At 63.3% G+C, this 24469-nt stretch overlaps 3 protein-coding genes across 3 annotated transcripts in view; 2 read left to right on the forward strand and 1 right to left on the reverse strand.

Moving 5' to 3' along the window:
• Positions 1 to 4579: 4579 nt before the first annotated feature.
• On the forward strand, positions 4580 to 8148 carry PHF13 (PHD finger protein 13; the record flags this gene model as incomplete). The annotated part of the gene is made up of 4 exons (XM_084241845.1): positions 4580 to 4618; positions 6035 to 6136; positions 7051 to 7576; positions 7922 to 8148. 4 exons carry the CDS (start codon positions 4580 to 4582, stop codon positions 8146 to 8148), a joined length of 894 nt encoding a protein of 297 aa, XP_084097971.1.
• Positions 8149 to 11296: 3148 nt separating this feature from the next.
• THAP3 (THAP domain containing 3) lies at positions 11297 to 16524 on the forward strand (the record flags this gene model as incomplete). The annotated part of the gene is made up of 3 exons (XM_084241999.1): positions 11297 to 11370; positions 13729 to 13921; positions 15932 to 16524. The coding sequence occupies 3 exons, from the start codon at positions 11297 to 11299 to the stop codon at positions 16232 to 16234; spliced, it is 570 nt and encodes a 189-aa protein (XP_084098125.1). The 3' UTR covers positions 16235 to 16524.
• Positions 16525 to 18500: 1976 nt separating this feature from the next.
• Positions 18501 to 24469, reverse strand: part of DNAJC11 (DnaJ heat shock protein family (Hsp40) member C11) — a gene marked incomplete at its 3' end in the record, with an annotated part of 40898 nt that continues 34929 nt past the window's right edge. The window contains exons 10-16 of the mRNA XM_084242710.1: positions 24254 to 24370; positions 21582 to 21737; positions 20400 to 20469; positions 19894 to 19951; positions 19631 to 19773; positions 18591 to 18720; positions 18501 to 18526 (exon numbers count right to left, since the gene is read on the reverse strand). Coding sequence (XP_084098836.1) covers positions 18501 to 18526; positions 18591 to 18720; positions 19631 to 19773; positions 19894 to 19951; positions 20400 to 20469; positions 21582 to 21737; positions 24254 to 24370 — 700 coding nt within the window. The remainder of the gene's footprint in view (positions 18527 to 18590; positions 18721 to 19630; positions 19774 to 19893; positions 19952 to 20399; positions 20470 to 21581; positions 21738 to 24253; positions 24371 to 24469) is intronic.

Below are 24469 nucleotides of genomic sequence, written 5' to 3' on the forward strand. Positions count from 1 at the left end.
GAGCAGCGGGTGTGACAGGAGAGGTCTGCTGTGCCATGTGGGATTCTCGCTGGCCAGACGGGATAGAACCCGCACAGCGGAGGCTGTGGACAGCTTCATAGCGCGGCGATGAACCCGCTGTGCCACCGGGGAGGCCCTATTAACTTCTTTTTTAAAGATTGATTTATTTATTTATGCCTGTAAGAACTGGGGTATAGGCCAGAGGTGTGGGAGGTGAGAGGATCCACCAGAGACAGAGTGGGGAGCAGAACAGGCAGGCTGACTGAAACACACTGCCGAGGGGAGTAGCAGGCGAGTCAGGAGAGGTCTGCTGTGCCGTGTGGGAGCTCCCTGGCCGGGGATCGAACTTGTGCTGCAGTGGCTGCAGACAGCTTCGTAGGTTGCGTCTTAACCGCTTGTGCCACCAGAGAGACCCCCAACTTTTTTTTTAAAGAATGTTGTAGCTGTCGATCGTTATGAAGCTCATTATTATATGTGAGCTATTGAAAGTAAAGCTATTTAGTGTTTGGCACGTAGTGTTAGCAGTTAATCTTTATATTTTACTTACACAAACCATAAGAAAATTTGTTCATCAGTACGCATTCTCCTCACTAGATGAAAGGCTGACTACATCATTCAGAAATTTTTTTTTTAACAATTTACAATCATTCATATATTCATATAAAGTCTGAAAAGTTTAAAACTATGCAATTTTGAGAAATTTTCACTTTCCCCCCCTTCCATGGAAATGGAAGTGAGAAAAGCAGGAGAGCAAAAATTCCTGAAAATTCCTAAAAGAATATACTATTAATTAAGCTAAATAACAAGCTGAAATACCAGAAAAATAATTCTGGGGAACATAAATCCTTATGTGTATAACATACTAACTAGGAGGCAGAAAGCTTTCCTGAATGTTCCCCTATGAATGCAGTGGAGCCAGTGAGCTTTAGGAAGGTGAAGCTATATTTGGTAACTCAATTAAAATAACTCCATTCTCAAGTTACTTACTGGGAAACCATGGTATTCTTAGTATTTTTAAACTTGTCACAACTTGTGCTAACATTGGCTTTTTTCTTCCTCTTTCCTAAGTAAGTATAATCATCTGAGAATTAGTATGCAGCAGCAGGTATAATTTTTCTTTTTTTTAATTTTAATTTTTTTATAATAAGTCTATTTTTATTTTTTATAGCTTACGTGAAATTTTATTTTTAATTTTGTATCTATTTATTTATTTTTAATTTTATTTTTATATTCCCCATACAATTGCAACGCCCTTATTTTGACCCCAATCCTTCCCCTCCCCGCCCCCCACCCCCCAGGTATAACAGAAAACAAAGAGTCATAGACTCCAAGGACCTTGCTTCGGTGGCTAATGCATTCATGGAGGAATTCTAGATCTGCTCCCGCAGCCCGGGAGGAGTACAGTCCACTCGAGAAATTGGCGTAACACAGAAACCTAACCCTGTCCTGCAGAAAAAGGCAACCTTATTCACAGGCACATATGCTATTGAACTTGGGTCAGCTGCTGGGGTTACAGTCCTCTGTTTTTTAAAGATTTATTTATGCATATAAGATTGGGGTGTAGGCCAGAGGGGTGTGTGTGTGTGGGGGGGTGAGAGGATTCACCAGAGATAGTGGGGAGCAGAGCAGGCAGATGGACTGAAATACACTGCTGAGGGGAGCAGGGGGCCAGACAGGAGAGGTCTGCTGCGCCATGTGGGTAGCTCCCTGGGATCCAACTCAGGACTCAGTGGCTGGCAACAGCTTGATAGTGCTGACTTTAACTTCTGTGCCACTAGGGGCTCTGGGTTACAGTCCTTTGATCTAGTTAAGGGATGGCAAATATTAATGTTCACACTTCCTTCAAAGTGCCAGTTTCCAAGGGAAATCGAAGAAAGGCGGGAGAAAGTTGGCCTGCAGTTTTCTTTCCCTGGAGAGCAGGCAGCGCAAGGGGCAGGGACAGCACAGCAGTTAAGTGCTGGTCAGGCTTGCGCACTGAGAATCACCCTTTAGGAACAACTTACTCGAAAAATTGCTGTTGGGCACCTGTTGGAGCAAGTTATCACTGTCTCATGACACAATTCAAGTTGGGGGTGTTCCTCCCTAGTGTGACTGAGTGGCCTAGTGTAGGTTCCCCAATTCTAGGCTGCTGTACATCCATCAAATTCACAATGATTAGGAGCGAGTTCTTGATTTCACGCAAAATTTGAGAAATAGTACCTGAATATGTGAAAAATTATTCCCTAGGGAATAATGACTAGATATAAACTTTCAAAAATTAAATAAATTTCCCTCCTCTTTCCTAACAGCCAATGACATAATATCCTTCTTGGCCATTTCCTATTCAGGCAAAACCAGTTGTGCCTGGAGAATCTGACGCTGGGCAACACTGGTCAACCCCAGGACAATTGCTCTGACCACGGAGATCAGATGACATTCCAATTCTGGCTAAAAGTGGCGTCTGAAAATGACAACTCTGGAAGAAGTTAGTAATGATGTTTTCATAGGCCAAGTCCAATGCCTGATTAAAGAAAAAAAATCTTACAGCTTTGCTAAAGCACCTCAATGTGTTATCACTTCGGGGCAGGCCCATCAGGAAAGATATTGCTGAGGTTTAAAAACAACAGTGAGGGCCTCCCCAGTGGTGCAGAGATTGAGCGCTGGGTTGCAAAGCTGCCCTCACCTCTGCAGCGCTGGTTCGGTCCCCGGCTGCTCCCCGGCCCCCGGAGGAGGGTCCCCCATGGCGCGCAGACCTCTCCTGCCGCCCGCTGCTCCCCTCAGCAGTGTCCTTCGGTCCTTCTGCCTGCTCTGCTCCCCGCTCTGGCTCTGGTGAATCCTCTCGCCCTCCCGCACTTCTGACTGTACCCAGTGCATGTATATATAAATAAATAAATCTTAAAAACAAAACAAAACAAAACAAAAAAACAACAGTGAGTGTAAACCATCATTTGAAGCCAGTGCTACACTATAAAAATGTCCCAGCGTAAGCATAACCTCGCAGCTGAGGCTGGAGAAGTATTCCTAAGATCCAGTCTCTCAATTACGAAATGTTTCAGTCAATGAACTTCTCCACCTCAACAGCCAACCAGCCTGGCAGTCAGGGCCTGGGAAATCAGCTGGTGTTTTGGGGCGCTTCTGACCGCCGACTTGACCTGGCATGTCGGTCGGTTTTCTGATTTGAACCTAAAATTCATGTCCCCCTCCGGCCGGCCTCCCTGCCCCCCTTCCTTTGCCTTCCAAGCCCCCGACAGGCCGCTGAGGCCCCTTGCGCGCAGGGGGCTCAGCTGTCACGGGGCTGCAGACCGTCCAGGGGGCCTCCTGCGGCGGGGCTCGGGCTCTTACCACCGCGTGTGCGGCCCATTCCCAGCAGGGGAAGTTGTAAGACACCGTGAAACAGGGAGGGCCCGTCTCGGCCCGGTCCGCGGACACCGCGAACCCCACGAGACACCGACCGCCCGAGCCGGCCTCCGCCCGCCCCGACGGCGACCCCGGGGAACCGGCTCTGGGGAGTAACCCAACCAAAGGGCGGGTGCGCGGGCGCCGCGAGGTCGGGGAGAAAATGGAAAAGAAGCTAAGCAAGCCGCTCCACCCTACCGAGAGAGGCCGGGTTTTTAAAAACGCGGCGCCCCGACACCCCGAGTGGGTCCCCCGACACCAGGTCCAGCCCCGCGGCGCGAGCCCCGTTCGGCGGCAGCCGCCGCCCGAGCCCCCGGCCGCGAAACACGCCCGCTGCGCCCGGCCGAGGCGCGGGGAGCCGAGCGGGGGGCGCCGCGACGTCAGCGCTCGCCGCCCCGCTCCCGCCCGGCCGCCGGGCGACGAACCCCACAAAGGGCGACGAACCCCAAGTCCCGAAGGAGAAAGAGGAGGCGCGAGCAGCCGCCGCCCTCCCCGCCCAAGGCCGCCAGCCCCGCCTCCACCCGCCGGGGCGACCCCCGCCCCCGCCCCCGCCCCCGCCCCCGCCCCCGCCCCCGGACACAGCGCGGGGGCGCCCCTCAGGCCGCCCCTCCCCCACGGCCGAGCCAGCGCGACCCCCGCACCTCCCCCGCCCCGGCGGCCTCAAGTCGCGGAGACACCACCTCCACGGGCCCGGCGGCCGCCGCGGTGCGCTATGGGGGCTGGAGTCCTCGGGGCGGCCTTCGTGTGCCTCCGCGGCGAGGCCGCGGACTACCGCTCCCACAATGCCCCTCGCCCGGCCAGTGGCCACGCCCCCTCGCCGACGGCCGCCGTCGCCCCCAGACTACATTTCCCGACAGCCCTCGCGGCCCTCCCGCCCTCCCTCCCGAGACACGAGCCGAACTGGGCGTCAGGTCGGGGAGCCGGTCGGGTTCCCGCTCGCCGCCGCCGCCGCCGCCCCCCGCAGCGCCTCTCCCGCCGCGCCGGCCGCGGAGCTGCACCGCCCGCGCTGCTCGGCCCCGGCCGCCGGCCCGCGCGCACAGAGCCCGGGGCGCGACACGCCGCGCCGCCCGTCACCTCCGGCCGCGGGGACCCCTCGGGCCCGCCTCGCCCCGCGCGGCCGCCGGCGCCCCCCGCCCGCGCCCCGCGCCCCGCGCCGCCCCCCGGGCCTGCACCCGCGGCGCCGCCCCCCGCCCCCCGCCCGAACATGGACTCCGGCTCCTGCGCCGCCGCCTTCCACCCGGAGGTGAGTGCGGGCTGCGCCCGATCGCCCCCGCCCACCCCGCCCGGCCCCGGCCCCGGCCCCGGCCCCGGCCCCGGCCCCGGCCCCGCCGCCGCCCGCGCCCCTCCCCCACCCGCGCCCCCCGCCGGCCCCGCCCCCCGCGGCCCGCGCCCCGCGCCCCGCCGGCCTCGCCGCGGCGGCCTCCCGCGCCCCCGCGCCCGCCCCGGCGCCCCCGCCCCGGCCGCCCGCCCGCCCGCCCGCGCCCCCCGCGCCCCCCGCGCCCCCCGCGCCACGGGCTGCGGGGGGCTGGTCCCGGGGGTCCCCACCCCCCGCGGGGCCCCGAGGCGGGTCCGCCGCCCCCGCGCGGGCGCCTCCCTCGGCCCCCGCCCCCCGCCCGCGCCCGCTCGCCCCGCCCCCCCGCCCTCCGGGTCTCGGCCGCGGCTCCGGCCGCCCCCCGCGCCCCCCGCCCGGCGCGGCCCGGGGCCGGTGTGGGGGGGCCGCGCCCGATCGCCGCCGCCGCCCCGGGGTCGCAGGCCCGGCCCGGCCCGCCGGCCTCCCGCGCCCCCCGCGGCGGGCCCCGCGCCTTCCGGGGTCGAGGGTCGGGGGGCGGCTTCCGCGGGGGCCGCGCCGCCATCTGCTGCCGCGGGGCGCGGGTCCCCCCGCCCGAGAGCCGGGCCCCGCGGGGGAAAGTTCTTCCCGGGAGTTGCGGCCGGGCCGGCGTCCCCGTCCCTCCCCCGGCGGGCGGGCGGGGCGGGGGCCAGAGCCGCGGGCCGCGCGCTGGACCCGGCCCGGTCCGGGAGCCCCCAGCGCCCCCAGCGCGCCGCCGCGCCCGGAGGGCCAGGCCGGGCCCACCCGCGCCCCCTCGCGTGCCCCGCGGGGGCGGCCCGGGGCCGCAGGTGGGGGGGCGGGCGGGGCCTGGACCCGGGCGGGGCGCGTTGCTGTCGCCCCCGGGCCGTCGGGGCGCCGCCCTCCCGCCGCCTCGGAGGGCGCCCCGGAAAGACCCCCCCCCCGCCCGCCCCCGGCGTCCCCGGCCGAGCGGGGCCGGGCCCGGCGCTGGCTCAGCGCGGGAGGCGGCCGCGGGGGCACCCTTGGGTGCGGGGCGGGGGGGGGGGGGCAGGGGCGGCTGGCGGCCGGGGAAGGGCCGCCCTGGGGGCGAGCCGCGGGGGCGGGGCGCGGGTCCGGCCTCAGAGCCGGGGCGGCAGCGGTTGGCCTGGGGATCGCGTAAAGAGCTTCGGCTCAGCCGCGGCGCCCGTCCCCAAAGTGGGGCGCCCGCAGACCTGGCTCCTGGAGCCCCGGCGCGGCTGAGGAAACGCGGGGCCGTGGCGCTCCTGCCCCGCGGGCCTGGACGGGGGTGACCCGGTCCTGGGCGCCCTTCGGCGCTGCGCGGTTGAGTTTGCCCCCCTCGAGCGCCCCTCACCCCCGCACCCCGCCTCCCGGCAGGAGTACTCCCCCAGCTGCAAGAGGCGCCGCACGGTGGAGGATTTCAACAAGTTCTGCACCTTCGTCTTGGCCTACGCGGGCTACATCCCCTACCCGAAGGAGGTAACCCTCCCTCCCCGCGGCGGGCGGGGGGACTCTCTGGGAGGCTGGGAGGCCTGGGGGTGGTTTCTGCGGCTCCTGGGGGGTGCTTAGGGGGGGCTTCAGGAGCACCTGGGGTTTACCTGTGCCTGGAGCTCTGCCGGCTTTAAATCCTGCCCCGCCGCTCTCCTTGGCCTCTGAGGAGGGAGGTGCTGTTCCTTGTCCCCATTTTGAAGATAGAAACGGGGCACTGGGGCGCACCCCCTGCCCTGGGCCGCGCCCAGCAGTGGCAGTGCCTGGGGTGCCCCTCCCGGCCCGGTGCCTCCGCACTGCCCTGCCCCAGGAGCCTGCCTGCTGGGACGCCGCGAGCGGCGTGGCCCAAGTCTCGTGTAGCACGTGGGGTTCCACCTTCCCTGCTCCAGGCGGGCGGGGACAGCGGCAGGTGCTCGTCTCCATCTCGGGTGAGGCTGAAGGAAGGGGACCTGGTGTTTCTCCCGCCCCCGGCGGGCGGAGGGCGCTGCCTGTGCCGGGCGGCTGGCATTCTGCAAGCGGGACGCCCGGGTGGTTTCGGGCCGGAGTCCGCTCCTGGCTGCGGGTCGCTGCCTCCCTGCGGGGGTTTAGCAGTATTTTGGGAAGTTTCCAGTTTTTTTTTTTGAAGTGTCAGGAAACTCTGTCAAATCAGCTCTGAGCGCAGAGTTGATTTATATTCATTTAATTAAAAATATTGCATGTCTTTTGGGAGTACCAGTGAAGTGGGGGGGACTTGGCAGTGGGGAGATTGGAGGCCCTTCTCGCAGGTGCTTCCTGAGCCTTGACTTAGTGCTGGGCTGCGGGGCAGGGTCCCCCCGACTCCTGAGGACACCAAGAGGGAAGGGCGCAGGCCCGTGGCTGGGGGTCTGCCTGAGTGGGGGCTCAGCGCCTCGCCTCTGTCCTTCCAGGAGCTCCCCTTGAGGAGCAGCCCCAGCCCCGCCAACAGCACCGCCGGGACGGTCGACAGCGATGGCTGGGAGGCCGGCTTCCCGGACATCCCCTCCGCGGTGCCCCTGCCCGTCTCCGACCGCTGCTTCGGCCACCTGCAGCCCGGCCTGCTGCCGCGGCCCAAGCCCAGCAACTTCCTGCTGGACAGAAAGACCGACAAGCTGAAGAAGAAGAAGAAGAGGAAGCGGAGGGACAGCGAGGGGAAGGAGGGGTACATGGGGAGTCTGCTCAAGCTGGAAGCTGCCGATCCTTACGTGCAGACCCCCACGAGTCCCCCGCTGCAGGGTCTCCCCCAGGCCCCGGGCGACCCCTGCTCCGGCTGGGACTCCGACACTCCTTCCAGCGGCTCTTGCGCCACCGTGTCACCTGATCAGGTCACAGAGATAAAGACTGAAGGCAAACGGACTATCGTCCGGCAGGGGAAGCAGGTGGTGTTCCGGGACGAGGACAGCACCGGCAACGACGAGGACATCATGGTGGACTCAGGTGGGCGCTCCCCGGGCCAGCCCGGTGTGGCTGGAGCGACAGCAGAGGCTCCCGCCCTTGCTGGAGAAAGGTCGGGGCAGGCGGGCGTGGTGTTTCGAAGGGCGCGCGCAGCCAGGCTGCGCCGAGACCCGGAGAAGGGAGCCGGGGAGCTCAGCGGCAGCGGGTCCCCCGGTGGCGTCGCTGGTTTTCAGGAGGGCGGGCTCTGCGCGCTGGGGTCAGGTGTCACCTCAGCGCAGCTGTCTGTCCCCTGGGACGGGGGCTTTCCCGAGGGGAAGGGGATCCTGATGGGGGGGGGGGCGGGTCCTGGGAAGCTTTGCCCTGGTCTTGATGTTTCTCTCCTCGCAGATGACGACTCTTGGGACCTCGTGACCTGCTTCTGCATGAAGCCGTTCGCGGGCCGCCCCATGATCGAGTGCAACGAGTGCCACACCTGGATTCACCTGTCCTGCGCCAAGATCCGGAAGTCCAACGTGCCGGAAGTGTTCGTCTGCCAGAAGTGCCGGGACTCCAAGTTCGACATCCGCCGCTCTAACCGGTCCCGGATGGGCTCCCGGAAGCTGTTTCTGGACTGACAGCTGGCGCTCGAGGTGTCGGGAGGGACCCGGTGTTCCTCGGCCCCTCCGAGTCGAGCACAGAACCCCCCGCCGCGGTGCAGGCAGACCCCGCCATTCAGGTGCCTAAGCCAAGGACCGGCCGTCCGCGTCGGAACTGTACATAGCAGTGACTGAATAAAGTCTCCGTTGGCCACAGCCGCTGCCGGCGCCGTTCTCTGCAGCGGAGGCGCCCCGCCGCGGTGGGTCAGTTCCCCCGAAAGCGGGGTAGGTGGCACCGTGAATTCTGGCTCCACTGGCCGGGGGGGAGGCCGGGCCGCTGTGACACCTGCCTCCGCGGTGTAGGGGGGAGAGAGTCCGTGTCCCCGGCGCGTCGGAACAGCCCCCGCGCGCGCGTCCCCGAGTGTAAGTCTCCTGCCGTAAGTGTCTGCACAGCCGGTTCCAGCTGCCCCCTGCTGGGCCGCCCGCTTCCCGCCTCCTGGGGGCGCCCTGCTGGGGTCCTCACATCTCCCCCTGAGTGGGGCGCCCCGGGGCGGCGGCTTGGCCAGTTCGCCCTGGGTTTCCCTCCATTTGTTCAAAGGGACAGGATGTGGCCGCTCCTCTTGGAACGGGGGTCGCGGAGCCCTGTGCTCATAACTGTTTCCTGTTTTGCACGATGTAAAAACCTGTCTTTTTGCACGATAATAGCCAAAAGTGTGGGCAGGTCTCTGCCTGGGTGCCCTTCCTCTCCGGCTGGTGTAAGAGCCCTGCTGGCCCGGGCAAGCAAGGTGGCAGCTGCGGTCTCTTCCTCTCGTGCCGCTGCCCAGGAGCAGGCGAGGCCGCGCGGGCTCGGGCATGAGTTCCTCTCCGTCAGGCTGAACATCGAAGGTCTCTCTGCGGATTCTTGCTCCCCCAGTCCCCATTCAGGCTGGCCTGCTGGTTCCACGGGGCACGGGTACGGCTGGCAGGAAGGCTGTGTCTGGTTTGAGCTGGCGAGGGGGAGGTCAGGTAACATTGGCCTGGAACTGTGCAGAGTTCTTCAGAGCCCTAGTCTGACCCTGACCCGGGTGGCCCCCGGCAGCCCCGCCCGGAGAAGCCCCCGCAGGGCTCTGCCAGGACGGTATGCCCTGGACACAGGTGGTTCTGGGGTTGGCGGGAGACCAGGGCTTTGTGCTGCTTCAAGGTCGCCATCGCTCTTCCCCAGTTCAGATACTTGTTCTCAAAATTGTTTTCTGTCGGGTGAGTGGCGGCGTGTGTTTTCCGGGAGTGTTGTTCTTACAGAGCATGGCGAGGGAAGAATGCCAGGCTGGACCCCCGCTCTCCCTGGGGCGCTGCACCCGCCATGTCCCGGCCGGGCCCGGGGGGGTTTGAGGGGCCAGAGGCCAAGTTTGTCTAGTGTCTTTCATGCTTGACCAGCCAACTACTTTTTTTTCCCCTCCAATTTTATTTTTGATTCTGTTGCTAATATTAACACAAAAATAGAAATAGTTTCTGAAACCTCGTTTATGATGAAGATCCCCAAGGGAGAAACTGCCGTGGAGGAGAACGGGGAGAAGCTGGCTGAGGAACCACCTTCCCCCCGGACCACAGCCGGCTCTGACCAGGGCGAACAGCCAGGAAGAGTAGGGAGGAATTTGCCAAAGATTTGCCCCTTGCCATGGCCTGTCCAGTGTCTTCAACATGAGAATAGCCAAAGTTCCAAAGGGTTTTTACTTTTTTTTTTTCTTCTAAACGCTCAAGGTTTTAAAAGTGTGTTCAAGGTGCGTGATTTTAGTGCGGAGCCGCCAGCCCGGCGATGGCTGTGTCTTGGGGGGCCCGCCGCCTGGCGATGCCTCTGGAAGGCTTCCATGTTCATCTCGGTTTCTGTTCTTCCCTTTCCTTTTTGTTATTCTAACACATCTACCCTGTGGGTGGTGTCCTGAAGTCAGGACACCTTGGTTTTGTTAAGATTGAGCTGGGCGGCTGCGATCAGCTCCCTTCCCCATAGTAGGCTGACCCTTGGCCCATTCAGGGGCTCCTGGTGGGTGACTAATGAAGTGAGGGGAGGGAGAGCTGTTGTGTCACCCCCTTTGCAAGCCCCTCCCATTGGCTTTGGCCAGGCCAGACACTTAACACCGTTTACATGGTTCTGTGTAATTACAAAGTTTATGTGTATAAAGCGAAGCTGTTTCTGTGAAACTGTATATTTTGTAAATAAATATATTGCTACTTTGAGGTTCTTGTCTAGCTTGGGTGCTTGTACTCTGTGCTGAAGGACAGTTGGACGGTTCTCCTGTCACCTCCCCAGACCGTGATCAGATGAGCACCTGACGTGAGAGCTTGAAGTTTAGCAGGGTGAAAAATGCCCGCAGCCCTTAATCTAAGTTTTCTATAGTAAGTTCTCCAGAAACCGCAGTCTGAATAGGCGTGAATGGCTTTCACAGTCCTCAGCGGTGGTGGATCAGCTTAAACCCCATGTTTAACCTGTTTTGGAACAGCTGCAGCCTGAGATTCTGCAAACCCAGAACTGAATTTCTCTGGGGTGCTCTTGCTGCCCCCTTACACTGCCAGGGTCCCCCGAGTCTGAGCCTGGTGTCTGCCTAGCTCTGATTAGCGACCAAATAGTGGTCACCCAGGGCCGCCTCCCGCCAGAACCTGTGTAGCCTCTAGAGTCTGAAGCCGCTGGCTGAATGGGGCCTTGAGCCTCCTCGGGTTTCCAGTTGTCCAAAGCCAAGCCCTCCGGTGTGAATCTTGGGGTCTCCCGAGCAAGGGAGTAGGGTGAGCAGCTTTCAGCGAACTGGGGTGAAACTGGCACCGGAGGCCCGGATTAGAGCTTGGGGTCTGAGTCGGGGCCCAGAGCACCCCTTGACGTGGCACCCTGGAACCCGTCCCACTCTGAGCGACGCGGGTCGCCGTGACCGCCAGAGGAGCTGGCAGTGGAGCAGGGCCGGGCTGGCGTCCAGCTCCGGGGTCCGAGGCCCCGCCCCCGCCCCAGCGCCCGCGCAGTCCGGCCCGCCCCGCCCTCGCCCCGCCCCCGGCGCGGCCAGGCCACGCCCCCGCCCCAGCGCCCGCGCAGGTCCGGCCCGCCCCCCCTCGCCCCGCCCCCGACGCGGCCAGGTCCCGCCCCCGCCCCAGCGCCCGCGCAGGCCCGGCCGGGCCCGGCCCGCCCCGCCGCCGCCATCTTTGTTGGGGGCAGCCGGCCCGCGGCGAGATGCCGAAGTCGTGCGCGGCGCGCCAGTGCTGCAACCGCTACAGCAGCCGCCGGAAGCAGCTCACCTTCCACCGGTGAGCGCGGGGCCCGCGGGGCGCCTCCCCGGCCGACCGGCCGCCCCCGCCGGAGCCCGAGGCCGGAGCGGAGGACGGCCGGCCGGCCTGGGCGCCGGGGCGGGCGGGCGGGCGCGGGCGGCGGGCGGCCCCGCCGCGCTCTCGGGCCTCGCCGGGCCCCGCCGCGGGGCGTGCGCGTCCAGCCCCCGCGCCCCGCCCCGCCCCGCGCCGCGCCCCGGCCCGGTCGCCGCGCCCCTGCGCGCCGAGGCCCCGCGGCTGCCGCGGAGCGCGGTGGGGCGTGTCGGGGGCACGGGCGGCCCCGGCTGTCGCGGCGAGATTCGGGGCTGCCCGGGGGGGTTGGCCTGCCCCCCTAGTCCCAAGACCCCTTCCCAGCGCCCAGGGCGCCGGGTCTGGGCGGAGGGGACGGCCCCTGCCCGGGAGCTTGTCCTCAGGCCCGGCCGGATGGCGCCCGCTTGTTGTCTGTGCCCTGCGGCGGGACCCCAGGGCTTCTCAGGCGGGACCCCAGGGCTTCTCAGGCGGGACCCCAGGGCTTCTCAGGCGGGACCCCAGGGCTTCTCAGGCGGGACCCCAGGGCATCTCAGGCGGGACCCCAGGGCATCTCAGGAGGGACCCCAGGGCTTCTCAGGAGGGACCCCAGGGCTTCTCAGGAGGGACCCCAGGGCTTCTCAGGCGGGACCCCAGGGCATCTCAGGCGGGACCCCAGGGCATCTCAGGCGGGACCCCAGGGCATCTCAGGAGGGACCCCAGGGCTTCTCAGGAGGGACCCCAGGGCATCTCGGGCGGGACCCCAGGGCATCTCGGGCGGGACCCCAGGGCATGCTCACGGCCTCACCCCCGTACCCCCACTGGCACTTTCTTGGAAGTGTGCGGAGTTGTAAGCCCCCAGCCAGTGTAGCAGAGAACACCCTGTGTGAGACCGCGAATGTCCCCAACCCCGGGGGACCCCCCACAACCCCTCCCTGCGGTCCCTGCTCCCACACCCCGAGGGCTACTTCCCAGAACGCTTTCCCGGGGGCAGTCTCACGCTGTCCTGCTCCTGTCTCAGGCACCCTTGTGCCCTGTGCCCGCAGCAGCCCGGCCCTCCCCGGGCCTGTGTGGTGCTCCACGGAACCGGGTGGTTTGTGCTCCAGTTGAGGGGCACGTGGGTGCTGCTGGAGGCGTTACAAGCACGTGGCTCTGTGTGGTTTTGCTGGGAAACTTGCGGTGCATTGACACGCCTGGGAGTGGGTTTGTCTCGGGTTCTTTCTGGAACCCCCTTCAGTCAGCCACCAGAGAACTCTTGCGTCTCCAGTGGCCACGCGTGACGCCACATGCTGCGTCCTGTGCTCTGAATCCACCTCTGCAGCCACTGACCTCGGGACACTTCGTCCTGGCTCCTTGGCCTCCTGCCAGCCTTTGTCCTGCGCCCCTTCTCGTCCGTCTCCTTTGCTGGATCCTTCTCATTTCCGAGGGTAGACGTGGAGCACTTGAGGGCGTGGGCCCCGGCGTTGCCACCTTACGCGGGGTCCCACTTTGGCATCTCCAGGCAGGGGTGTCTCCCTGCCCGTCCATTCCAGCACTTCTAGAAGGGCATCTACGAAGCACCTCAAATTTAACACCTAACATATAAAACCAAGCTTCAGAACCCCAACCTGCCCCTCCTGCAGCCTGCCCGCCCCCCTCAGTACCTGGGACTCCTTTATTTCACCGTCTGCTGGTGAGCTTTCAAAGTCATCACCAGGTCTGCCCCCGCGCGACCACTCCTGTCCACCCCCCGGGGCTGAGGCCGGGCGGGAGGCTGGGGACAGTGGAGGAGCAGCTGGGGTGCACTTGATGTGTCTCCTCTGCCCAGAGCCTCCAGGGACTTCCCAGTGGCCCAAGGCCCGCCAGCCTGGCCCAGCCCGGCCCGTCCGCTCCGGCTGCTGTCACGGTGCCTTTGCTTGGGCCCTTCCTCCTGTTCCCCTTCCTGCAGCCTCCGCTCAAATGTCACCTTTGGGGGACCGTCCCTGACCACGTCCTGCTCTTTGTGCTGACAGTGCACCTGTGCGGTTCACCGCCGCCTCCTGTGCTGGAATGCGGGCTCCAGGAGGCGGGACTTACCCCCACCCCCTTAGCACAGGGGCCCCCTGTAGAAGACTCCGGGAGGAGCAGGTGAAGGCGCCCCTGGCAAGGCTGCTCCTGTCACGCTCCCGGTCTTGGGTTTCCTTGGAGGTGCCCTTGACAGCCCCGACAGGGCGCCTGGAAGTGGGGTGTGGCTGGCGGAGGTGACTGAATCCTCCCAGCTGTCCGGCCCGGCACTGCGAGGAGGAAGTCCCTGCAGACCCTGAAGTGCGGGGTCCGGCTCTGCTGACCCCCTCGCACGCTTCCTTGGGCCCCCAGGTTCCCGCTGAGCCGCCCGGAGCTGCTGAAGGAGTGGGTGCTGAACATCGGCCGGGGCAACTTCCAGCCCAAGCAGCACACGGTCATCTGCTCCGAGCACTTCCGCCCCGAGTGCTTCAGCGCCTTCGGGAACCGCAAGAACCTGAAGCTCAACGCCGTGCCCACCGTGTTCGCCTTCCAGGAGCCCGGGCAGGTGGGCGCCGCCCGCGCCTTCCCCACCCGGCACAGGGGGCGGGGGGGGGCCCGAGCGGGGATGGCCGAGGCGGAGATCCGGGACAGCGAGGGCGGCCCTGCCAAGCCTCCGGTGCCCGGCCCCCGGCTGCCCGTGCGCGCCGCTTTAGGGAAGCTGAGACTTAGAGACACGTTAAAAACTAACCAGGCCTCACAGCCCGACGCTGCCCAACAGCTGACGGCGTGTGCGGGGCCTGGGCCTCCCACGTCTCTCCGGCGGGAGTCTCGCCCCCGGCCACGCGGTGAGGACTTGGAGCCGGGGGCTCCGCTGAGTGGCACTCAGGCCGCCTTCCCCTAGCCAGCCAGGGCTCTGGAGCGGGTGGCGGGTGGCCAAGCGTGCCACCGCTGTGCACCCGACGGCCCTACTGAGGTCCGTCCAGGCGTAGGACGACGTGGGTGGAGCCCTGGAGGGAGCCCGCGCCCCGTGGGCATCGGCCGGGGGTGGGGGGACCCAGTGGACAGCTGCCTGTGCGGTTTGGGTTTTACTGGCAAGCGGGGCTGCCGCAGCGGTGTGCACAGGGCCTCAGAGTGGCCGTCCGCCTCGGGCCTCCACTCTGGCCCTTCCCACCTGCTCACGTTGTCCGGCCCGGGCTCCCCACCGTCCTGCTCGGTGGGCTCCCCGCCCAGCATAGGCTCGAGAGGGCAGCGATGCCGTCACGCGTGAGCCCCCACACCCGGCACCGATGATGTTTTGTTTTCATCGTGGAAGGCACTGGCGCCTTCCTGGGCGTCTAGCTTACGTGCTTGTAAAGTTCCGACTTTTTGTGTAAGACGCTGACCGTGAGCGCTCCACGGAGGGGAGGGTGTTGCTCACTGGGTGCGTGTCGGGGTGGGTGAGCAGCTCGACAGCCGATCCAGAACCTGCTGCCTCAGGGTAGCGCCAGCCCCACGCGTGCCAGGGAGAGTTGTTTGCTCGCGGCCACTTGTTAATGGCGAAACGTTTGTCCCTCAGTTCAGAGATGGGTTTGACGACTGGGGGGCATTTGTGGCCCCTCCTTTGTGTCCAGACTCCGAGTCTGATGTGTGTGGCTGCCGCCCATTGGGCACCTCCCGTGTGCCCTGGGGGTGCCTCGTGTGACTTAGGTCCTTGGCCTCGTGGGCCCCTCCGCCACGGCGGAGACCAGGGCCGGCTGGGCACCCCCAGCAGGCTGGCCTGACAGCAGGCCCTGCGCTTCTCAGCCAGGCCACAGCAGTGCCATGTCTCTTGCAGCTGGTGAGGGAGAACACAGACCCTGCTGGCGGGGCCGGAAATGCCAGCTCCGAGGAAGGAAAGGTGAGTGCTCGCCGTCACTTGTCGCGGCGGCCGCAGCTGCTGAGCCAGGTGGCCGGCGGGGGTTTGCTGCTTTGCTCAGAATCCAGGCTTCCGGGAGGAGGAAAAGCAGAAGTCTCCCCTGCCCGCTTCCTCCTGTCTTAGCAAACAAGGGCGGTTGTCGCAAGTCTGGCCGCGGTCCTGCCCCCGGCCTGGGCTGGTCCTGGCTGTAGCTGCCCCCGGACGGCGGCTCGCCAGGGATGCGCAAGGACTGCAGGGCTCCGGGGCCTGCGCTCAGCTTCCCGCTTCTGCCCCGGTTCTCAGGTCCTCCTGGCAACGGAGGCCGGGGAGTTGGGCCCAGGGAGGACGATGGACGCCGCGCTCGGAGCACTTCAGCTGCCACCAAACACCAGCGAGCCCGGGAGGCAGGTAGGTGCCGGCCAGGGCCGAAGGTGGCCGGGCTCGGCCGGTCTCAGCACCGCAGGGTTCGCTCGAGATGGAGTTGCTGCCCACGCCCAGAGCACCATGGGACGTGGCCAGAGTCCAGGGCTTCCCAATGATGCCTGCCTGCAGCCGTGCCTCAGGCCCCCTGGGGTCTCAGGCGAGCTGTGATGTGGGCCCTGCTGCCTGCCCGGGCCAGGCTGCTGACATGAGCTCCCGGCTGAGCAGCCCCTTGCGGGCCCCGGCCTTTGGCGCCTTACTCGTTCCCACCTCTGTCCTCAGGTCCTGCCACACGGGCCGGAAGCAGCCAAGGCCCCCGGTCAGCCAGCCAGCCCCCCAGGACTGAGGCCACCCCTCCCCACGCAGCCGCCTGATCACAGCTACGCCCTTTTGGACTTGGATGCCCTAAAAAAAAAGCTCTTCCTGACGCTGAAGGAAAACGAGAAGCTTCGAAAGCGCTTGAAAGCCCAGAGGCTGGTGATGCAGAGGATGTGCAGCCGCCTCCGCGCCCACAGGGCTGGGCAGCCGGGACTCCAGGCCAGGCCGGGACTCCAGGCCAGGCCGCGGCCTGAGCAGCGGAGCTGAGCCCGTCAGCTGGGATTTCTGGGAGCCCCTGGAGGGCAGGCAGTGGTGTTGGCTGGGCCATGGCTGGACACCTCAGTCCTGCCCCCTGGCGAGAAGCCTGCTGTCGCCTCCGCGGAGGTCAGCGGGAGGGGAGGCTGTGGGCATGGCGGTCCTGTCTCTGGGGGGAGGGCTGGCCCTGGTGTCCTGTCACCACTGTGGGGGGCGAGCGCCCCCATCCCGAGTGTCCTGAGTGAAGCTGGCCACGGCTCCCCCAGAGGGGAGGAAGCACGTTTCCTGAGGGGCAGCTGGGTCCAGGGGCTGACTTGGAGGGTGGGGTCACCCCCACGCCCACCACACCTGAGGGGGAGCACAGCGGCACTTAGTGTGAGGAGCCTCCTTACAGGGCCTGTGTGAGCGAACAACTTTTAAATAAAGCGTCTCCTAGGCGCAGGCCGCCGCCTCACTGACCGCGGGTGGGGGCGGAGCCCAGGGTCTCTGCTGCGAAGGCCGGACCGGGCCTGGGCCGACACCTCCGACTACGGAAGTATCTGGCTTCAGTGCTTCCAAGAGCAAATGAAAACCCAGCCCTGCCGCCTACACCGCACCGAGTGGAGGGGCCGGCCCGGCGAGGCTGTTCCTCCCAGGCCTGGCCGCGACAGCGCCAATGAGGGGCACTTTCCTCATCCTTGCGGCGAACCCAGATGCATTACACACGCCGTCCAGTGTCCAGGAAAGGTTTATTGTGGGGCGAGGCGCCTTCCGTACAGTCTTCCAAACAGGAGCAGCCTGGGGGCCCAGAAGAGGCCGGCGTGGTGGGCATGCACTGCAGTCCTGTCAGGCTTGCGCGCACAACCCCCTTCAGAGTGGGCTCCGGGCGGGTCCTAAGTATCACAGAACTGGGCAACTGGGCCTTTCCCGAGACCAGAGGAGCTGACTCTGACAGCAGGACCAGTGAGGAGGCTGCGGGGCTGGCAGGACAGCGGCCCACCAGGGCCCTCTGCTCACCAGGAAAGTGAGGCCACACCAGGCGGCTCCGAGGTGGTGGGCTCCTGACAGCCCCACCTCCGTGGAAGAGGCTTGTGAAGGTGGAGGGTTGAGAGCAGGGCCTGGGGCCACAGGCTGTGGGGGTGGCAACGCCACCTGCTGGCCACACCAAGCGAGGCAGAGGCCAGTCTGGGAGCTGGGACCCCTGGCCCCTTCACCTCTCATCGCGCGCGCTTCCCCTGCACCGGGGGGGCCGCTCCTGCAGCCCTGCGTTCTTGGGGGTGGCCCAGGCGGTGCTGTGTGGCCGGGGAGAGGAAAGGGAGGGACACCACTCTGCCCAGGCCCGGTGCTGTGGAATGATTTGAGAAGTTCTGGGAGGGGAAAAAAGAGACTGACTTCCAGAACCATTCATTCTCAGATAAAAAGCAGATTTATAAACCCACACAATCCTCTCCAGATTCACTTAGTAACATTTCGGCAGGAGGAGGAGGCTTCAGGAAGCTCACCGGGCCGGAGACCCCTGCTCGGGAGAAGCCTGCCTCCCTGCTCCGGTTCCAGGTTCGGCGTGGGCTTCAGGGGTGGTTCACAGTCCTGTGCGTGAGGGTGGGGTTTCCATAAATACCTCAGGACAGACCGGGAGCGGCCGGTGGCTGCAGTCGGCTTGTGCGAGCGCCTGGAGGGCCGAGGCGTCCTTCCCTCCAGGGGCACCATCCTGGGGAGGGCAGACCCGGCGCCTAGTCTGGTCCAGGCGGGGCGGCCTTGGCCCTCCCACAGCACCCACACGTGGGGCTGTGTGTCCCTTCATGTAATGACACGGCGCCACCTTCTAGAGGGATAATAGAAACACATCTGATATCTGGGTTTTTCCCCTGCTTCCAAATTTGTAGAATCCCAGGAAGATTTTTCGCAGCCTCTTTTTAATCTGGTTTCTGAAGCAGTTTATCCGTCTGTGTCAATCCTGTGAGCTGTGGAAGGAAAGAATCTATGGGTCAAAGCACCACTGTTTCCCCGCCGCTTTCTACTTCAGAGGCTCAGCTTCGGCCTGGCCTGTGGAGGGAGCCCAACCCACCCAGAACCACCGGTTCTGGAACAAAAACAGCCGCTGAGTCGGCTCAGCATGCATTACCCCAGGGGCGGCTTCCCGCACCTGGCTCGCTAAAGTTTCCCTTGGGGAGGGCCGATCCCTCCAGACCTCCCAGCAGGCCCGAGGGCAGCTGGGGCCCTAACCCCAGGCGGACAGGAGGGCACGTGGTGGCTGTCACCCCCACCCTTGATGTCCCTGGTCCCAAGGGGCCAGAGCAGTTTATCCGTCTGTGTCAATCCTGTGAGCTGTGGACGGGAAGAATCTGGGGGTCGAAGCACCGCTGTTTCTCACAAAGGGGCCGCTACTCACACTGCTTGGGTATCCGGAGGGCCTCGCCGTCCTGCGCCATCACCTGGTGCAGGACGCCCCGGAACTGGTACAGCACTTTCAGGTTCTTCTCCTCCCCCACACATGGGTCGTAAAAGCCGGGCAGCCCCGCCTGTCAGAACAGACCATTAATTGGAAGGTGATTTGTGGGGTTTCACCACCTGCACTGTCGGGAAGGGCCTGGACTTCCCCTCAGGAGCTGCTCACGACGGGGGCAAACTTGGGAGCTCAGAGACGCAGGTGTGAGAATGTCAAAAAGCTGCTCAGGTAAGGGCCTCCCCTGGTGGCGCAGCGGTTGAGCCGCTGGGCTGCGAAGCTGCCCGCAGCCTCTGCAGCACCGGTTTGATCCCTGGCCGCCGGGCGAGGGTCCCACATGGCGCACAGACCTCTCCTGCCACCCACTGCTCCCCTCAGCAGTGTGTTTCGTCAGTCTGCCTGTTCTGTTTCCTGCTCTGGCTCTGGTGAATCCTCTCACCCTCCCGCGCTTCTGACTGTACCCAGTGCTTGTATAAATAAATAAAAAAAAATCTTAAAAAAAAGCCGCTCAGGTAGCCCTAGATGTCCCTCTAGCTACACAGAGTCACCTCTGTCCTCACCAAAGCCCCCGCCAGGAAGCAGAGACCCCCAGAGACTTCTGCAGGGAGCCAGGAGGCCTCGAACCCGAGCTACTCTGCACTTGAACAGCCTTGACTGGCCATACCCAGTGTGGGTCTTGAAAGTGCACAGGTGTGGTGACCAGGCCAGTGTGGGTCTTGAAAGTGCACAGGTCAGGTGACCTCCCGCTGGCTCGCTCGCAACAAGGCGAGGGGAAGCAGACTGAGCAGCACAAGGCCGGCGTGCTTTGCGCTAGCACCAGGCAGACACCACCGGCCACTGAGGAGTGGAGGCCGGATGTGCCGGAGGGACTGGCTCCAGTGTGGCCGGCCTGGGGCTGGGCAGCCAGGGTGGCACTGAGGGCCACTCTGAGGGGCTGGGCTGACCCTACCCCAGAAGCCTTTGCTGTGGGCCTGGCAGCACTGTACCTTGGAGGCTTCTGTGAGGATGAGCTTCGAGTCCTTCACCAGGCACTGCAGGGGCACCGTGACGTCAATCACCTTCACCTTCTCGCTCTTCCTGCTCTTGTCGTTGACAAATTTCCCATACCAGGCATTCACGATGATGAGCCCTGAGGGAGGGCTGGGTCAGCAGGGACAGGCCCTCCCTGTCCCCCAAAAGCTGGGCCGCAGGACAGGTGGGCAGCTGAGACCACATGCCCACCCCCACAGGGGGAGCCACGCCTTCTCACCCATTCTGGACTCCTCTGCCTCGATTATTCTTCGGACAGATTCTTGCATCAACCGCACCTGCCAAGGAGGAGACATGGCGCCGGGCCCCACCTGTTCCACCTCTCGGTTCAGAGGCCACAGCCACATGGGGGTATTTCAGGCCTCCCTGTCCCCCAAGGGGCCCACAGCACCCCCCTTACTCATCCTCGAGATCTGTCCTCTTACATCGCTTGAAGGGAGGGAGGACAGTACCCACCGCCTCCCAAAGCACTTTGTTTACGCCTTTTGAGGGGAATTACTGCGCGACTCCAGCCAAATGCCGCGCCCAAGCACTGCCGCCGCAGGCAATGCGCAGACTGAAGGGACATGGGGCAAGAGGAGGCCGGACCCAAGGCCCTGGAGCCGCTCCGCGATGTGTGGCCTTTCCCCGCCCGCCGGGGGGAGCATGGACTGGACAGGCGGACGCTGTGGGTGTGGAGGGACAGGCCACGGGGATGGGGGTCCAGGCGGCAGAGGCGGCACTTACGGCGGCTTCTGCTTCCTGTTTCTTCTGTAGAATGTCGGTGGCTGTGCTTTCCCTCTGCTTTTCCAACTCCCTGAGGCAAGGATACAAGCCTTGTGTGAGCCGAGTGCCCGGCCCGCGCTGGACAGCGCCCAGCCCGCAGTCTGTGAGCCGATGGCTTTCCAGTTCTGGAACTTGAAATATATTTCCAAGCAAATCTGCTTAACACAGGCCTGAGCGGCTGGTGCTGAGATGGCTCTCCCTCGCCAGCCCCCGTAAAGACTGTAGCTGGGGCCTCCCCGGTGGCGCAGCGGTTGAGCGCTGGGTTGCGAAGCTGCCCGCGGCCTCTGTGGCGCCGGTTCGATCCCCGGCTGCTCCCCGGCCACCGGAGGAGGGTCCCGCATGGCGCGCAGACCTCTCCTGCCGCCCGCTGCTCCCCTCAGCAATGTCCTCTGTCCGTCCATCCATCCGTCTGCCTGCCTGTTCTGTTCCCCGCTCTGACTCTGGTGAATTCTCTCACCTTCCCGCGCTTCTGACTGTACCCAGTGCTTGTATAAATAAATAAATCAATAAATCTTAAAAAAAAAAAAAAAAAGACTGTAGCTGACAGGAATCTTGGGGGGCAGGAGGGCAGGCTTGCAGGGAGGACTGCTACAGGACACTTTTGTGCGGACAGAGCAACTGCCTGGGGAGACGGGCCGCACACACCCGCCTGTTCCAAGCCTAAGCCTCCGGGAGAACCGGGATGGAGCCCAGTGACTGCAAGGCCGGAGGGGGTTCCGGCGCCTACAGCTGCTCAGCTCAGTGGTTTGTTAATGAGATTATTAGGCTGCAGCAGGCCCCAGCCACTGCCCAGGGTTAATGCTGGGCCCTGATGGACTGTCTACAAAACACCCCAATAGGTCACATCTCTGAGACTTCTGCAGTTAACACAGGCCCCCACGAAGAACTCCAAATCCATTCCCCAACGCAGTGCCAGGACAAGAAACGGTCGGAACGGTAAAAGGGAAAGCGTTTTGCTTCTCGTGGTCGCAGTCTGCATTTAGCGGCGCTGCCAGCGGCCGTCACCTGGAGCAGCTCACAGGTGAGCCCACGCCAAGCCGGCCCCGTGCATCCGATACTCCTAGTGACCCACGGTCAGGGGCGACCACCATTGCCCCCACTTCAAAACGAGAAACTGAGACACTGAGTGTCCAGTGAACTCACTTTTCTTTCTGAGCCCTCAGGTACGGCTTGATGATGAGGCGGTGCATAGCAAAGTAGACGACGAGGGGCCCCACGGTGGCGTAGAACACGGCGCTGGGCAGGAGCTGGTCCGTCAGGTGGATGGGGAAGAAGTAAGTCTGACTGGCCCTGTTTAACCTGGAAGCAAAAGCGAGTACCATGCCCAGTGTGAGCCAGGCTTCCTGGAGGAGGCGACGGCCCCAAGGAGGCCTCTGCACACAGCATCTGCCGTGGGGCCCAGAGGCCAGCCGGGGTCACCAGCCACGCTCCTTGCTGGGTCCCTCTTCCCGAGTGTGCCCACTGCCTTGGTGTCTGTTATGAGGAAGGCCCCGCTGCCTGCTGCCCTCCTGGGCAAAGCAGGCCTGCCAAGCAGGAGGAGTGCAAACTCATGAGCCAGAGCGGACACGCCCCCAGGGACCCTGCAGACAGGCACAGTGCTGTCCACGGGGATCTGTCGGGAAGAGGCTTGCAAAGATTCCAAAGTCAGCATGCCGAGGAGCTTCTGCAGAGCGTCTCCTGCTGGCCAGTCTGTCCCACGGCTACACTGTGCACGCGGCCCAGGTGTGGGAACAGCCTCGCAGGCACTGGCCAGCAGGAGGACTGGAGCCAGAATGGAGAGGCGCTGGGAGAACCATGCAGATAAGACGGTATATTAACACAGTATGGAAGCAGAAGGAAGGGCGAATAAACACCACACTGCAAGAAAAGCTAAAGCAAGTTCTATAGGGTAAAGAACTTATCCCACAAGGACACTTGGATTTTTAGAAAGGAATAAGGAACACTGGAAATGGTTCTTTAAAAAGTGGGTAAAACACAGGCTTCCCTGCTGGTGCAAGGGGTTAAGTCTCAGCACTATGAAGCTATCTGCAGCCACTGCAGTCTGAGTTCGATCCCCGGCCAGGGAGCTACCCACAGGGCACAGCAGACCTCTCCTGTCTCCCCACTGCTCCCCTTAGCAGTGCATTTCAGTGGATCTGCCCGTTCTACTCCCCACTCTGTCTCTGGTGAATCCTCTTACCCCCCCACATCTCTGGCCTGTACCCCAGCTCTTGTATGCATAAATAAATCTTTTTAATAAAAAAAGTCAGTAAAACATAATACTTCCCCCTTTAAATTTTTTACAACACATATGACTATTTGCAGACAAACTTTTAACACCATGGGGGGATTATAATATATGCCGATGGGGTAACACACAATTGCAACATAAGGGACCTGGGTGGGGATAGGGGGCAGGCGAGGCCCCTCCGTTTTACATGAATTAATAAAACATTAGCAATGAAAGGTTAGCACTGTATTCTCTAGAGCAACCACTAAAACAAAGGATTGCAAAGAAGCACAGCTAAGAAGTCAGCAGAAAATTAAAACAGAAAATTAAAAAAAATAAAACAGAAGGTTAAAAACAATATAAAAGGCTGCAGAAGGTGAGTGTCAGAGGAACGAAACGCTAGAAGGGAACAGAAAACAAGTCACAAAGCAGCGGGCCCAATCCAACTGTCCCACTGTCACCTTGGGTGTCACCGCACCCCACACCCCCGCTAACAAAAGGAAAGGCACACGAGGGTCATGAGGCCGTAAACGCCACGTCCACCGCCTGCCGTCAGTGAACCCACACCCAGAGACAGGCCGAGCACGCAAGGCGGAGAGAGGTGAGCTGGAATCGCAAAGCGAATGGCGGGGGCGCCACAGTCCCATCAGATAAGAGACGTCAGAGAAAGAGGCTTATTGAGGGAAAGCACAGGAAGCAGATGTGGCAAAGGAAGAATCGGTTCCGCAGCCAGCGGAGACCTGGGCACGCCTTTCTCAGCAGCTGGCAGAGCGCCCTCCCCGCTTGCGGTCAGAGAAGCTGTCATTTCCGACACAGGCTGTCCGTCATCCTGACCTGGCTGGCGCTGCAGGGGACTTCCTGTCCAGGAGCTTATGCTATACTCCCCAAAAGACTGGCGGCCAGAGTGGAGCTGAGAGGCCTCAGGGACACCTTAAATGGGCGATGCGGGAAACGGAGCTGTCAAGGGGAACACGAAGCTTCTGGACAGGACGGGAAGGACCGCGTCCCCATCTGCAGGGAAGGGTGAGGCTGCGGGGAGCACGCGTGGAAGGGCCTGTGAGTCCAGGGGGCGGGCTGGGGCGGAGCTGTGACGCGTGAGATGCTGTTAGAGACCCAGGAAAAGATTCGGGAGGGGAGCTGGACACAGAAGCCGGAGGTCGGCGGCCAGGGCAGAGCTATAAACATGAGGTCACCAAGGCACAAGGGTCCCAGAAACCTTGGGCTCGATGAGCCCACTGGGGGAGCGAGCTGGACAGAGAGAACCCGGCCTTCCGGTGACACCACCATTTAGAAGCCACCTGCCAGCCAGGTGAATGCAGAACAAGCCCGGGAACCTTGCGCCGAGGGGCTGAGGGCGGGAAGGAAGGCCTGGCCAGAGAAAAGGCTGTGCCCTGCGGGCAGGCCTGTGGACACAAACAAGATGGCGCTTGGCGTACGGCCGGAGTGAGGCAGAGGGGTGCGTGGGGCACCTGTGGTGCGTCAGGCCCTGAGGGAGGGCGGAGGGCATGCGGAAGCTCCTAAACAGACTCCGACCTTGCTGCCTCGGGGACCGCGGACAGCCTGCCCTTTGCACATGCCCAGGAGATCCCGGGTGGACTCAGCTTACTTGACTTTGAGAGAAACGCCCTGCGGGACGCCAACGCTGACGGCCGCGCCCAAGACGCTGTGCCTGGAGATCTTCCTCTCTGCTCCGTACTCCACCACCGTCCCGAAGAAGCCCGCCCTGCAGGGGAGGGAGCGGGGGGCAGTGAGCAGCACGCTGGCAGCACCCCCACCCCTTAGTGGGGCACAGGCCGGGTCCTTTTCCGGGCCTCCCCTCCCC

This window comes from Talpa europaea (genome assembly GCF_964194135.1).
Source record: "Talpa europaea genome assembly, chromosome: 9".
Classification (NCBI taxonomy): Eukaryota; Metazoa; Chordata; class Mammalia; order Eulipotyphla; family Talpidae; genus Talpa; species Talpa europaea.